We start from the raw sequence: 16,638 nt of genomic DNA, 5'->3' as shown, positions 1-16,638 counted from the left end.
TACACATAGTAGGCACCGATAAATGAGAGTAGTTATCATCGAAACCCATGCAGTGGAGAATACGCTGCTGTGTAAGAGCTTAGTAAGCTTGCTGAAGAGATAAAAAAATGCTTTCTATAAAGTGCTCAGAGCAGTTACTCTTACATACAGAACACTCTATGAAGGTTAGCTTTTACTACAGATTTTAATGTTATTTAGAAGTCAAACTGATTTTAATGCATGAGTCCAGTCTATTTTCAATTTGTGTGTTTGATAATCCTATGAGTTCAACTTGGTGTATAACTTTGACTGCTCTGCAAATTTTAAGAATAGTGTTTTAATTTTCATTACTTTCTAAATTTGTCATTTTACATTTTCTCTCTGACTTGACTATAATTTATCATTATGGTCTTAAAAACCTATATAATGGTTAAAATTTCCTTTAAACTAATTTAGGCATTGTTATCCAAGCATACAACTTATCATATCTTTTTCCTTTGGAGGAATTTTCTTTGTAGTTCAATGTATGATAATTTTTATGAATGGTTTATACATATTTGCATGAGATTATATTTCCTGTTCTAGTTCATAGTGCCCCAGAGTCTGAGTTTCTAATGTACTCTTTGAAGGTATATTTTCCAGCTCTTCTTGTTCCTTTTATTATTTACATTACTTTTATAGAGGAAGAGCATTGTGCTATAATTTCAATGCTAACATAAACTTTCTGGTTACATTTCTTTATAATGCTAAAGTTTGTGCTTAATGCTTTATACTACTTGAACATTAGCTCCATGTCTTTTATAATTTAATTATAGATTTTACTTGTCTCCTGTGGGTAATTTCCCTCTTTCTCAAATGTAATCCACTTGTTTTTTTTCCCTCTCTTCACTTTGTGCTTTATTCTGCCAAACAAGGAGTTCTTGCATCGTAAAGTCATGTACGTTTTAATATTTTTCTTTTTCTTAAATTTATTTAATTATTCGTCAAGTACAGTTTTCTGTTTATTACTCCCATCCCATCCCACCCCCTGTGCTCCCCCCTCCCTCCCATTTCCACCCTTCTCAGTTGTTGTCCATGTATCCTTATATATGTGTTCCTCTAAATCCCTCCCCTATTTCCCCTGAAATTCCCTCCCCTCTTCCCTCTGGTCCCTGTCAGCCTGTTCTCTATGTCAGTGTCTTTGGTTATATTTTACTTGTTTGTTTTTTTGTTGTTTAGCTTTCTGTGAAAGGTGAGATCATATGGTATTTGTCCTTCAACACCTGGCTTATTTCACTCACCATAATGCTTTCCAGTTCCATCCATGATGTTGCAAAAGGTAGGAGCTCCTTCTTTCTGTGGCATAGAATTCCATTGTGTATATGTACCATAGTTTTTTGATCCATTCATTTCCTGACGTTGCTTCCAACTCTTGGCTATTGTAAATTGTACTGCTATGAACATTGGGGTGCATATGTTCTTTGGGATTGGTGTTTTAGGGTTCTTAGGATACAATCCTAGCAGTGGAATTGCTGGGGCAAAAGGCAGGTCCAATTTTAGTTTTCTGAAGAAATTCCATACTGTTTTCCATAATGATTGTACCAGCGTGCAATCCCACCAACACTGAACCAGAGTCCCCTTTCCCCCACACCCTCTCCAACATTTGTTGTTTATTGTTTTGTTTATGATAGCCATTCTCACTGGTTTCAGGTGGTATCTCATTGTGGTTTTCATTTGCATCTCTCTGATAGCTAGCGATATTGAGCATCTCTTCATGTGTCTCTGGATCCTCTGCAGGTCCTCCTTGGAGAAGTGTCTGTTCAAGTCCTTTCCCCATCTTCTAATTGGGTTAGTTGTCTTCTTAGAGTGAAGTTGTGTGAGTTCTTTGTATATTTTGGAGATTAAACCTTTGTCTGAGGTATCATTGGCAAATATGTTTTCCCATACAGTTGGTTGTCTTTGATTTTAATGCTTTTTTCTTTAGCTGCGCAGAAGCTTTTTATTCTGATGAGATCCCATTTGTTTATTCTTTCCTTTATAGTCCTTGTCTAGGGGACATATCAGTAAAAATGTTGCTGTGTGAAATGTCTGAGATTTTCCTGCCAATATTCTCCTCAAGGACTTTAATGGTGTCACGGCTTATATTTAAGTCTTTTTTCCACCTTGAATTTCTTTTGGTATATGATGTAAGTTGGTGCTCGAGTTTCATTTTTTTGTATGTAGCTGTCCAGTTCTCCCAACACTATTTGTTGAAGAGGCTATTTTTACCCCATTTTATGTTACTGCCCCCTTTGTTGAATATTAATTTACTGTAGAGAGTTGGGTTTATTTCTAGGTTCTCTATTCTGTTCCATTGGTCTATGGTGCCTGTTTTTATGCCGGTACCAGGCTGTTTTGATTACAGTGGCCTTGTAATACAGTTTGATATCAGGTACTGTGATCCCTCCTACTTTGTTCTTTTTTCTCAACATTGCAGCTGCTATTCAGGGTCTTTTATGGTTCCATGTACATTTTTGAAGTGTTTGTTCTATGTCTGTGAAATATGCCATTGGTACTTTAATAGGTATTGCATTGAATCTGTAAATTGCTTTGGGTAGCATGGATATTTTGATGATGTTAATTCTTCCAATCCATGAACACAGTATATTTTTCCATTTGTTTGTGTCTTCCTTGATTTCTGTCTTCCGTGTTGTGTAGTTTTCTTCATACAGGTCTTTTACCTCCTTGGTTAGGTTTATTCCTAGGTATTTTATTTTTCTTTTTGCTATATCAAATGGGATTTTTTTCTTGATTTCTGCTTCTGTTGATTCATTGTTAGTATACAAAAATGCCTTTGATTTCTGGATATTGACTTTGTAACCCGCTGTTTTGCCAAATTCATTTATTAGTTCAAGCAGTTTTTTGGTAGAAGCTATAGGATTTTCCATGTACACTAACATGTCATCTGCAAACAATGACAGTTTTGTTTCCTCCTTTCCAATTTGGAAGCCTTTTATTTCCTTTTCTTGCCTGATCGCTGAGGCTAAAACTTCCAATACTATATTAAGTAGAAGTGGTGAAAGTGGACAACCTTGTCTTGTTCTTGATCTTAGTGGAAAAGCTTTTAGTTTTTGCCCATTGAGTATGATGTTGGCTGTAGGTCTTTCATATATGGCCTTTATTATATTGAGGATGCTCCCTTTATTCCCTCTTTACTGAGCACCTTTATCATAAATGGATGTTGTACCTTATCAAAAGCTTTTTCCGCATCTATTGATGTGACCATGTGGTTTTTGTCTTTGCTTTTGTTTATGTGGTGTATTATATTTACTGATTTTCGGATATTGAACCATCCTTGCATCCCTGGGATGAATCCCACTTGGTCGTGGTGTATGATCTTTTTGATGTGTTGTTGGATGCGATTTGCCAATATTTTGATGAGGATTTTAGCATCTATGTTCATCAGCAATACTGGCCTAAAGTTTTCTTTCTTTGTTGTGTCTCTATATGGTTTTGGAATTAGGATGATGCTGGCTTCATAAAAAGAGTTTGGGAGTTTCTCATCATTTTGGATTTTTTGCAATAGTCTGTGAAGAATAGGAGTTAGCTCTTCCTTAAATGCTTTGTAGAATTCTCCTGTGAAACCATCTGGTCCAGGGCTTTTGTGTGATGGGGGTTTTGTGATTACTTCTTCAATTCATCTGCTGTCATTGGTCTGTTCAGGCTTTCTACTTCTTCTTCATTGAGTTTTGGAAGATTATATTTTTCTAGAAATTTGTCCATTTCACCTAGGTTTTCAAATTTCTTGGCATACAGTTCTTCCTATTAATTTCTTACTATCATTTCTATTTCTGTGGTATCAGTTGTACTCTCTCCTCTTTCATTTCTGATTGTGTTTACTTGGGTCCTCTCTCTTCTTTTCTTAATGAGCCTACTCAAAGGCTTGTCTATTTTGTTTATCTTTTCAAAAAACCAACTCTTGGATTCATTGATCCTTAGAATTATGCTTTTAGTCTCTATGTTATTTAATTCTGCTCTGATCGTGCTTATCTCCTTCCTTCTACTTACTTTGGGCTGTCTTTGTTGTTGTTCTTCGAGTTTTTGCAGGCATAGGGTTAGGTTGTTTGTTTGAAATGTTTCCATCTTCTTTAGGTAAGCCTGTATTGCTATGAACTTCCCTCTCAGGACTGTCTTGGCTTTGTCCCATAAGTTTTGGGTTGTTGTGAGTTCATTTTTATTTGTTTCCAGAAACTTTTTGATTTCTTCCCTAATTTCAGTCTTGACCCATTCATTATTTAGTAGCATATTATTAAGCCTCCATGATTTTGGGTGTTTGGGGTTTTTTTCTTTGGGGTTGGTTTCTAATTTCCATCCCTTGTCAAATGTAACCCACTTTCATTTAATTCTCCTAGATGCCACTGTTCACGTTGATGCCGCCAGGTCAAATGACTTTTCTCCATTGCGTTTTCTTGCATTGTCTTTGACAATTTTTCTGTTATTGTTTTAGTATTGAATTTTTACTACTTTTTGATTTTAGGCCTTTCTCCCCATGTAAAGAAATCATGGTGTTCGTGTTTAAAACCAATCAAGCATTTTTTCCTTTTATTAAATCTCCACATCTGTTATCTTAATCACTTTATGTTTGTTTGTTAAATCCATTGGTTATGCTTCACTTTTTGCATTACTTCTTATGTTTGACACTCCCCACACTCCCTCCAACTCCCCAATTGTCATTACAGATGACTTATCTTTTAAAGCAATTTAGAGTTTTTTTAAATTTTTGAATGAAAATTGCATAGTTCTTTAAGAACAATTTTAAACTAAGTTTAACTATTATTTGCTACCAGCTGCTACTGGGACTGTTGCTTTTAGTCAGCATAGTTAAGTGTGCATCAAAACAAAACAAATAGATATGCATGTGAAGATATGCATGTGAATTATGTTCATGTATAAGCAGATGAGAAGGTCTAAAAGTTTTTGAATAGAAGTTGAGTCCATACTATAGAAAACAAAAATATTTTAACTTTGGATTCTCTCAGAATAACAGTAAGTTGAATGCAGTATGCTAAATTAGTGCCACATATTCCAAATCTCAACATAAAATTTCTTTAGGAGTCATGTCAATTTGAATTTAACAATTGTCATTTTAAGATAAAGCAGGGGTGTCAAATTCATTTTCACTTGGGAGCCACATCAGTCTCTCCATTGTATTCAAAGGGCTGAATGTCATTTGAGGACTTTCTAAATGTAACCACCCCTGAAGTAAGGGTAAGGAGCTGGGCTCTGCCGCTGGGTGGAAACAAGGTGCTTGGTCAGATAAAACAAGGTGGAGGGCCTGATTTGGCCCAGAGTCTTGTGTTTGCCACCTGTGAGATAAAGGATGATTATAAAACAATGACTTTGATATTTTTATCTATCCTGTAAGCTGTATCTGAAGACAGTACTCATCCTGGAGTAGAAAATCTCTTTGAAGGAAGATAACATGGTTGCCATCATTAGTCATCATAGCTTCTGATGTGTTTTCCTAGACTTACTCTGAAACTGTAGCGAGGCTCACTTACAGTGAAGAAAATAACTGAAAATAAGTATGTGAGTGTCACCTAGACTATCCCAATCCCATCACCTGCCGCCCCGCCATCTGCTGAAGTAGGCATCTAGTAGCCTTTCCCTGGTGATTCATTAAGCAGTGATGCAGTGGATCAAAATAAAACAATGAAAGAATAAAGACTTTAGGTAGCCTTTTTCCTGTGTGCTCCAGGCCCTCAGCCTTAGAGTCTTGCTTGGCTGGTGGAGGGGGGGGGCGGAGGGGGCGGCGCGCGTGGGGAGCGGGATGCAACCCCAACCAAAGATACGGAACTTAGGTGTTATACAGCCATCTACTGTATATATGTCAAATACTACTTAGAGACTCGAGTGTGCGCTCTTTTCCTTGACCCATAGCTAAAGAGAAGCCAGGAAATCAGAAATAAAAGAAAAATTTTGATGTCCTACCTCTTTAAAGACAAAGAGACAAATGTATACACAATGCAAAGTATTCTAATTCATGGTAATAATTCTAATAGTGCTAAATTTATATTTTTAGATCCACATATTTATTCACCTCCTTACTCCAGAGTAAGTTTACATATTTGATTGCTGTATTTGTATAAACAACCCAATTTAAACAAAAGAGACATTTATATTTAATTGACAGTATTGTTTGCAAACATTGTTGTGGTGGTGGTTGTCGTCCTCTCTGATTGCCTTACACTGAATCAAGCACCACACTAACACAATTACTCAAATGTTAATACTTGAACCTTGGGATGAAGGTTTTTGGTTTTGGGTTTCTGTTTTCTCCAAGAATCCTGAACTTCTGCTATTTGCTCACCCACCTTCTCCATCAATAACTTTCTACCTTCTACATATCACTTTCTCTCACAGAACATACTCAGCAGCAAGAGACCAAGCACCACAATTTTCTCCTTTGAATATTTTAATTTATTTATCTTTAGAGGGGAAGGGAAGGAGAGAAGGAGAGAAACATCAATGTGTGGTTGCCTCTCTTGGTCCCCTGCTGGGAACTGGCCAGTAACCCAGGCTCGTACCCTGACTGGCAATTGAACCACGATCCTTTGGATGGCAGGCCCACGCTCAATGCACAGAGCTACACCAGCCGGGGAAGCACCAAAGTTTTTAGAGCCAGAAGAAAATTCACTGTCCAGGAAGAGATTCACTGATATGAGTAGTTCATGATAAGTCCAGAAATGTGATTTTTTTGTCAGCCACGTTTAGAAACCCTCATGTAATAATCAGAGGATCATTCTAATGATGTGGACTAGGGAAAGCCAAATTTCATCTCTATCCCTTGGAGCTTAGTTTCTGATTTCCCTCTGAAGGAAGTTGAACCCAGGATTCTGGTCCAGGACCAAGATGGCTGATCATGATGAATCTCTGGGTCTCACTATGAAGTGCTGAACGAGGAAGACTATATGCTGGGACCCTTGGAATTACTAAAATATGATCATGTAGGCACCCATCAGGCTCAAGGAGCAATATGGAAAGAAAGCAGTCAGGTAGGAGGCTGTGGGATAGAAATCAGGTGCATGGGGAAACAATTCAAAGCAGGAGATAGCAGGAGAAAATGCCTTGCTACAATCTTATGTGATTCTTCCCTTTGACTTTCAAAACCTCCACTTACTAGTTGTGTGATTCTTGGACAGGTGCTAAATCTCTCTGATACTTAGTTTCCTGACCTGTAAAATGGCAATAACGTAGTTGTGCCTATCTCAAGTGTGCTGGTGAGGAGGGCTAAGTCTGGTTACAGGTATAAGAGTTCGGCCCGGGCCAGGATGGCACCTGCTTGTAACAGAAACAGTCATAATAACCCTAGAACCCACAGGGTTCTTACACAAAGACAGAAATCCAGCCCTGCTGGCCATGTGCCCAGAGGCTCCCAGGCAGACTTCATTTTCCCACTGTAAGCCCTGGGGAAACTCAGTGCCCTCTCTATCTCACCTGAATTTCCCTTTCTTTCCTACGTCCTGGGTTTTCACTGGGCCTGAAAGGATTTCATCTGCTGCCCTTGCCCAGGATGTGGCCCCAGGGACTATGTGGACCCAGAGGCAGAGTAGCAGCAAAAGCAGATAAGATTTTCCTGAAATTCTGTGTAAACAAGGCAGGGGAGATCAGAAGCAAATTTGCTCTTCTGGGGTAGGGGGTGGGGGATGGGAATGGGGCAAAAACCTAGCCAGATAGTAGGAATACACAGCAGAGTTCTTCCTCCCTCTGGTGTCTGTGCCCTGGAAGCAGTCAGAATCCAGAGCTCCCCTCAGAAACCCTGATATCTTGGCTTTCCTGAGAAGACTGAAATGAAGGGGCTGCTACTTTATGGTGTATCAGAATTGCCTGGGGCTTCTCACCTTTAGCTTTGGTGGGACACATAAATATTTCTAAAACTTGCAGGGTTAGGGTGTTAAGCAGAGCACTCCAGAGATAACAGGGATGAGTTCAGGGTGAACACAGGAGCTGAAATATTCCCATGGTTCTGCTGAAAGTCAGTCAGAGTCTGACTTCAGGGCCAGAGAGCCTGGGGTAGAGGGGAGGAGCAGTAGGCTCCCTGGTTGAGTTCCAGAGGCACCTACCTGCCTCTTCCGTTTTATTTCAGGAGAGGCTCAGGCTACATTTATTGCCAAATTTGTGTGGCTTCCTTGAGTTTTAAACTCCTGGAAGACAGAGGTCAGAATGACTTCGCAGGCATATTTTAGAAAGAACATGGAATAGGTGCCCTGGTCCTCTTGATGTGGGTGGTTCTATGAGTCAAGTTGAAATAAAAACTGCCATGCTGAGTTTGTTTCAAAAAATTTATTTTGCAAGGTAAAAGCCTAAATAAATTAAAAATAACTTAATAAATAATTTAATTAAATTTCAAAAGTCTAGCTGTCCTTTCAAAGGCAGTGCATTAGCTGTCCATCAAAGAGTGACCGGCTCAAGCGTGCCTGAGGTCATGGTGGGCGTCCCTCCTTCCCAGAGGCACAGGCTGACGGATGTTCAGTTTTTGAAGACAAAATGTGTAAGTTGGTAAAGGACGGAAAAGTTCTTGAGGATGTGCCCTCGCACTACTATCCAGGCACATCTGCTGTACAACTTGGCCTCCAGATACTGTTGAATCCTAAAGTAATATTCCTTGACCTGCTGCAGGGTGGGGTTTTCTTTCAAGGTAAGCTTTTCCTTCTCCGTGATTTTCTCCAGGGCTGGCTTCAAATGGTCCATCTGCCAACTGAGTTCCTCAGAGAGTTTCTCAATGATGGTCTCATTCCAGCCCGTGCTAGAGAAATTTCTTCTGAAAAGATCAAAGATCTGCTGGAGCATCTCATGGGTGATCAATATGGCTTCCTTCTTCTGGAACTTCTGTAGTTTAACCTCCTCGGGAAAGTTGAAGTCCCTTCTGTCCTGGAGGCAACAGTGAAGGCTTCCATTCAATTGCCATATGAGGGTCCAAGAGGCTGAGACACTGCCTCTCTGTTGGACCTGAAGCACATCGTAGCTCATGGAAAGCGCTGTGGTGGAGAAACACAAGAGCAGAGCCACCTGGACGATGCCCGCATTGGCCATGATGACGAGGGAAACGCTGCTGCTTACTTCCACCTAGACACCGAGGCACTGTGGCAAAGGCTTCCAAAGGGCTCCCAGAGTGAATGAACTTTCTCCATGAGTACCAGCTATTTATAAGGCCATCTAGCCGTTCTTTCTCGAGGGGATTTCCCATTTTCAGTTCTCCTTTTCCATTTTCTTTTGTCATTTTTTATATATTTTATAGTTTTCATATGCTTATTTTACAATTCACTGACATACAATAAACATCATACTATCCTGAGGTATACGACATAGTGATTAGACATTTGCCTACCTTGCAAACTGATCATCCCCAAAAGTCTAGTACCCATCTGCCACCACACATAGGTATTACAACATTATTGACTGTATTCCCCAGGCTGCACTTTACATCTCTGAGACTATTCTATAACTGCCAATTCGTATTTCTGACTTCATTATGTTTTTCACCCAGCCTCCCAACCTCCCTGCCCCCCATCTGGCAACCATCAATTTGGCATCTGTATCTATGGATCTCTTTCTCTATTTTTTGTTCATTACCTTTTTTTTTCAGATTCTACAAATAGGTGAAATCAGTGGCTATTTGTATTTCTCTGACTTTTTTCCCTTAGCATAAAGCCTTCTATCTGGGCCCACCCATGGTGTCACAGATGGAAGGATTTTATTCCTTTTAATGGCTGAGTACTATTCCATTGTACAGATATTGTTTTATTTGCTAGTTTATCAAGGGCCACTTGGGTTGCTTGTAGATCTTGGCTGTTGTAAATAATGCTGCAATACACATAAGTGTACATATATCTTTTTGACTTAATGTTTTAGATTTCCATAAAATCAATACCCAGAATTGGAATAGCTGGGTCATATGGTAGTTCTCTTTTTAACTTTTTGAGGAAACTATATTGTTTTCCATAGTGGCTGTACCAATTTACAATCCTTCCAATAGTGCATAATGGTTCCCCCTCCTCCCAAACCTCATCAACATTTGTTGTCTGCTGATTGATTGGTGTCCATTCTGACAAACATGAGATGATAACACATGGTGGTTTCTGTTTGAATTTCCCTGATGTTTAGTAACATGGAGCATCATTTCATGTGATTGTTGGCTGTCTGTAAATGGCCAATCTCAATATTTCTGAGTCCATTCTTTGTTAGAATATGGTAACACATTTTCATAAGAAAGGTATAAATTAAAAATCTAATTATAATTTTATATCATGCTTATAAAAGCAGGGAGACATGATATATTTTAATAGACTTTACTACAAAAATAAAATTGTAGTAATAATAAAATAATGATTATCAGTTTTTTTAAGTATTTTTAAACTTTATTTATTTATCTTTAGAAGGAAAGGGAAGGAGAGGGGGAGAGAAATATTAATGTATGGTTGCTTCTCGTGGAGTGTGTCCCCTGCTGGTAACTGGCCCCTGCTAGGAACTGGCCTGCAACCCAGTCAGGAGCCCTGACTGGAAATCAAACGCGATCTTTTGGTTTGCAGGCCTGCACTCTATCCGCTGATCTACACCAGCCAGGGCCTAATTATCAGTTTTTAGAAAACCTTGCATTATCTTTCAGTCTGAAACCCCACTCTGTGCAAGGAATTGTGACACTCACTTTCACAGATCATTCAGTTAAGTAGGGGGAAAAAAGTATTAAGCAGAGAAATACACAAAAATAAAAAGCCATGTGGCAACAAGTGTTGCAGAGAAGAGATCTGTGGTTGTGAGGGTCTGTATAATGTCGTAGGAGAGGTCAGAGAAGACTTCCCTGCGTCCGTGACTCTCGAGCTGAATTTAGAATGAAGGTAGCTGGGACTGTTGGTGCAAAAACTCTGTGTCAGAGAAGGAACAGTAAGGGCCAAGGACAGGCCCACAGGCCACTGTGATTAACTTTCTTCAAGTCAGAGTGTAGTGAGAGAATGGCCTAAGATGAGGCCAGAGTGCTGCTGGGAACCAGATAGCACAGGGATTGCGAAGCCATGTTAAGAAATATTTACTCATCCTAAGAGCAGTAGAAGTCATAACTGGAGTAACTGGATTTGTTACTTTGGCAGGGGTGGTGGTAGAATACCATCTGCACAGTAAGCAGTAAGCAATGCAGGGATAAACACAGACAGAAGAGTGAGGGGATTTACCAATACCGTAGACCAGGGAGCTGGTGGTGGAGAAGGATGAATTCATTGATGTGAAATCTCTCATTTCCTGACAACACCAGAACCAAATGTTTGAAGAAATTCACCATAATTTTACAGATAGCTGCATCAGTGTTATTGGCCATGGTGATTACAACACGTTTAAAGCCAGAGGGACATTACATTTATCGTACCAAATTGCAGTAGAGGCAAATGCAGATTTATCATTCTGGAGCAAACATGAGCTCCAGGTTTCACGCCATCAGCAGAAGTCCTGTCTTCTCATCTTTGCAATATGCTCAACGTTATCTCCCAAATAGCCCTCCACTCCCATTCCTTCTTCTCACTTGGCTCCATGGAAACAACTCTCCCCAGAAAAGAGTATCTATGGGTAATGTCTGACGTATTTCTACAAAACAAAACTACTTCCATTGAATGGTGTTTATGCGATGCCTCCTAACTGGGGTGCAGAGGAAGCAATTCATCCTTCTAAACTGGGGAGTGGGGAAGACCTGATCATCATTCATTCAAATGAGTGAAGAGTGTCAAGGGTTTAAAAGATGTAGCACACAGTCACACACGGAGTGGACACTCTGGGAAGATAGCAGTGGTGGCAGGATGGTTTTGAGTTTCCCTGAGTGCCCACACAAAACCAGACACTGCAACTGGATTGAAACCAAAACCCCCTTTTACAGAAAACCACAAAGTGTCAGCATAGTATTCCATTGTGCATAGTATTCCATTGTGTAAACATACTCTTGCTTTCTTATGCCTTCAGTTATGGAAAGGCACTTAGGCTATTGTAAATAACACTGCCATGAACATCAGGGTGCATATCTTTTGTATTAGTGTTGGGGGATTCTCAGGATTTATTCCCAGAAGTGAATTGAGAGGTCAAAAGGGAGTATCATTTTTGTTTTTTTGAGGATACCCCATAATGTTTTCCATTGTGGCTGCACCAGTCTGAGTTCCCACCAACAGTGCTGTGGGCTTCCCTTTTCTCCTCATCCTCACCAGAGCTTATTGTTTGTTGAAGTACTGATTCTGACCACTGTGAAGTGATATCTCATTGGGGTTTTGATGTGCATTTCTCTGATGATTAGGGAGTATTTTGATACTTAAAAGAAAGAATTCCCCATTCATCCTTTTGAAAACAAAGTTTATATAATCTATATTGAAAATCATGCACAAATCTTAATACAGCTCAAAACATTATTGTAAAATAAAAACTTCCGCACACCTGCGAAGCCAAAAAGTGAAAACACCAACACTACCATCAGAACAAAAACCTCTCTCTTCTCCTCCCCCAAACATTATCCCTCTTTTCTTCCCCATCAGTACTCTCCTCTTCGACATCAGCACAGCCTTTTAACACCCTATATTCTGCCTATTTCTGAACTTTGTATAAACACCTACTTGCACTCAATGGCATGTCTTTGAGTCGTCTATGTTGCTGTCTGTCAGTGCAGTGCATTAAATTGCGTCAGTGTTTCATGTCTGTTTGGACATGCCATGAGGTTTTATCCTTTCCACTACCCCTGAACATTGGGTTTCCTCCTGATTTTTTCTTGTCATTATCATTAATTCTGCTATGGAAACCTTTGGATGTATCTTGGTGCACAATTATTCCCACTTCTGTTCAGTGTATGCCTAAAGTTCAGTAACTAGGTTAGACGATATGCGCTTGTGCAGACTTAGCAGAGAAAGCAAACATGTTTCCCAAATGCGTGCACCAGTTTACATTCTCATTATCAGTGTACCCGAGTTAGCGTTGTACCATGCCATTGTCAGCACCTGGTATTGCCAGGTTTCTTCATTTCAGCCATTCCAGTGTTATATAGTAATACCTCCTAACAGTGTCAACTTGTATTCCCTGCTTATTAACAAGGTTTAGCACATTTTCATATGCTTATTGGCCATTTAGATATGTTAGCTGTCAGAAGCCCGTTCAAATCTCCTGTTGGCTATCTCTGATTTTTTTATCATCTACAGATAATTGTGTACATACAAAATACAGGAGAATCTGTAGACACACTAATAGAATTAAAAATAAACTTATCAAGGTCACTGATCAATACTAAATATCAATCACCTGTTTTTATACCAGTAACAAGTAATTGGAAAGTGGCATTTAAGATGTGATACCATTGACAATAACAAAAAGCCTACTACCAAGAAACTGTCACAGCCATGAGAATTATGAGAAGACATTACCGGTTAGTGTACTGTGGCATTCTGATTGAGATTCCTGAACAGAAAACAACGTTAGGCAAAAAATCCTAAAATATGAATGCAGTGTGGCCTTCACTTTTTTAACGTAGGATATACAGGTCAGGTTACTTTCATCTTTTTCTTGCCCTTTAAATATAAGTCTACAGCTAAATTTTTCCTTTGAATAAGATGGCCAGAAACCAATGAAAAACATAACATAGTATTTTCCTTGAGTTGAGACTGATTTTTTTCACCTTGATCACCCAAAGGAATTAAGTAACGTCTCCCATTTGTTCTCATGGTAAGTGAGCAAGGGCCATTTAAGCACATGTAAGCATCAAGAAGAAGGGAAGTTACACTCTGCAACAGGAGGCTACCAAGGTCAGCCTTCTCCTGAGAAACACACATTTATGTACTGAATAAATGTTTAGTTAGCTAATATTTATTAACACGTCATATAGATAGATGGTGAATCTGAGACACGTTAAGGCTCTCTTACATGGATGGGAGTGTCCTTCAGTTAGTTCCTGAGCCTGTCCTAAGTAAGATCAGGCTCTCCTTCAGGTACTCCCCAAATCAAAGCACCAGCACCTGTACCAGTCAATTCCAGCCCATGGGGAGAACCAGAAGAAAGAGAGATCTGCTCTGCACTTGCACAAAGAAACCCAACACTGTATAAGCCAGACCCCAGTAGCATTTCAGGAGCCATACTCTCTGTCATTGTGTGTCCCCCATGCATCACACTCTGTCCCTCTCTCTTTTCCTCTCACCCAGTTTTTAGTAAAACCTTTCTCTTCTGAATCTGCTTTGCCTCCTCTCTTGATTTCAATCCTGCAGGATGAGATGGCAAGAATCCCTCCATCAGTAAGCATTTGATTAAGCTATTTTAAAAATGCTATTTGATAGTTTTATTGTTTGCTTGATTTTCTGTCTTATACATTCTTTGTGAGGTTTATTCCAAAGCATTTAATCATTTATTATTGTTGCTGCAATTATGAATGAAATGATTTTCTCATTACACTTTCTAATTTTGAATAGGGCTAAATTTTATTACATTTTCATATATATACATATATGTGTGTATATGTGTGTGTGTGTATATATATATGTATATGTATGTATGTATGTGTATATATATGGAAGTTTGGTTTTGTGCCTGGCCAACTTTGTAATGCTATGCCTAAAAGTTTTTGTTAATTTGTCAGATCTTTAGATAAACAAATATTTTGTATACAAGTAAACAATTTAAAGGACTACAACAGTTAAGTTGAGGATGATAAGGAGCAACAAGGACTTGCATTCAACTTCTATTGGGCACATAAATATACACAACTACGTGGAAAACATTATGGCATCATTTAGTGAAATTGAAAATGTGCATAGCCTATGGCCCAGCAAGTCCATCCTAGCAATTACCCTGGGGAAAAATTATGCAGATGTGCATCAGCATAGCAGAAGAATATTCATAGCAGCAGTATTCATAAGAGTCCCAAACCAGAAACAGCCCAAATATCCCTTAGGAAGTTGTATGGATATATATATATATTGTAGCCTATGCATGTAATACAATCATAAATGGTAAAAGTAACGACAACTATGTATACAAATGGGATAAAATCTCACAAATATCATTGTGAGTAAAAGATACTAAACTCAGTGTTTATCAGCCTGTCAGCTGATTTCTCAAAAGAGACCTTAATTGGCGAGAAGGGGCTGGAAAGAAGTATTCGAAGTCATGAAATCCAAAGACCTACATCCAAGATTGCTCTATCCAGCAAAGCTTTCATTTAGAATGGAAGGGCAGATAAAGTGCTTTTCAGATAAGGTCAAGTTACAGGAGTTCACCAAGTCCTTATTATATGAAATGTTAAAGGGACTTATCTAAGAAAAAGAAGATAAAAAATATGAACAGTGAAAGGACAGCAAACTCACAGTTTAACGACCACACCTAAAACAAAAGCAAACTAAGCAGACAGCTAGATCAGGAGTGGAGCCACAGAAGTAGAGATCATATGGAGGGTTAGCAACAGGGGAGTAGGAGTAGAAGGGGAGAGAAGGTATGGAGAATAAGTAGCATAGACGGTGGGAAGAAAATAGAAAGGGAGAGGGCAAGAGTAGTGTGGGAATGTAGAAGCTAAAGAACTTATGACACAAGGACATGAACTAAAGGGGAGAAATGTGGGTGGAGGAGGTGTGCAGGGTGGAGGAGAATCAAGGGGGGAGGAATGGGACAACTGTAGCGGCACAATCAATAAAATATATATTTCTTAAAAAGTCAGTGAATGAGAAGCAAAGTTGTATCTGTTCTCTGAATCATTAATAGCTGATAATCCTCAAAAATGTAAACCACAAGCATAGGTTTTCCCATACTTCTTAGTTTTCTAAATCAGAATGTAAACAAGCAGAATTGGAAAAGAGGCAGAAGGTCAACAGAATCCAAGCTCACTGTGGACAGTAAGTATCATTTCAAACTTCTATCATAATATTACACATGAACGGTTTTCAAAATGTAGTTGGACAACACCTGGGGTTTCCACTCTTCCTGGGTCTCCAAGGTCGTCTATTTTCCATCTACATATCTATGTGAGGAAGGTTTTTCTTCAAAGACATGAAACAAAATAACGTATCACAACAGGTTGAATTCAGAGCAGACATGGGAATCCAATTATCTTCTGTTAAGAGTCGGACTTTAAAAAGACTTGAAAAAATTTAACACATTTTCATTAGGGTTTTCTTTTTGTCTTGAAAAATATAGTTATTTTTCATAAGAGTTTTTAACATATAATGGATTGTTTAAAGAATAAATATTTTAAACATTCTCTGTTTTCATTGATAACACAGTAAATATTAATAAATATAACCCATGGAAATGCAATCAATCTCTTTGGGGTCTCAATACTTTTTCAGAGGATCAAGGGATCCTGAAGCCAAAACATTTGAGAACCACTTATATTAATAATATTGACAATTACCCATTTGGAATATTAGTTGAGAATGATTATTATAGATTACACTAATAACCTCTCTTATTGCTTATTCTATTCAAATTGCAGAAAAACAAATGGTATTTTTTCTAACCCCTGGGCATCAACTGTGGTGTGAGGGTTTACTTGGAGTCAAGTCCATTGAAAAAGGAAGAGGACGTAAGCTACTGAGTACACAGGAAAGGAAGAAGGTAGTGAAATGAGTGGTACTCTCACTCTAAGTCCTGGTTTCCTTGGAGATATTTGGCTCAGCAGCATGGAGAGTTCCTGTGAAACTTTGGGAC

The 16,638-nt window shown here is 38.9% G+C and overlaps 1 protein-coding gene across 1 annotated transcript; it reads right to left on the bottom strand.

The window, feature by feature from the left end:
- Window positions 1-8,361: 8,361 nt before the first annotated feature.
- On the bottom strand, window positions 8,362-9,030 carry LOC118997989 (interferon beta-2-like). Its single transcript, XM_037061887.1, has one exon. The coding sequence runs from the start codon at window positions 9,028-9,030 to the stop codon at window positions 8,467-8,469; it is 564 nt and encodes a 187-aa protein (XP_036917782.1). The 3' UTR covers window positions 8,362-8,466.
- Between the last annotated feature and the right edge of the window lie 7,608 nt (window positions 9,031-16,638).

This window comes from Sturnira hondurensis, unplaced genomic scaffold, assembly GCF_014824575.4.
Source record: "Sturnira hondurensis isolate 20B ecotype Veracruz unplaced genomic scaffold, ASM1482457v3 Scaffold0013559, whole genome shotgun sequence".
NCBI classification, from domain to species: domain Eukaryota; kingdom Metazoa; phylum Chordata; class Mammalia; order Chiroptera; family Phyllostomidae; genus Sturnira; species Sturnira hondurensis.
This window is presented reverse-complemented; position numbering and strand designations above follow the sequence as displayed.

What these genes read in the sequence shown, in the direction of transcription:
- LOC118997989 (XM_037061887.1), bottom strand. Translation starts at nt 9,030, where the DNA reads ATGGCCAATGCGGGCATCGTCCAGGTGGCTCTGCTCTTGTGTTTCTCC.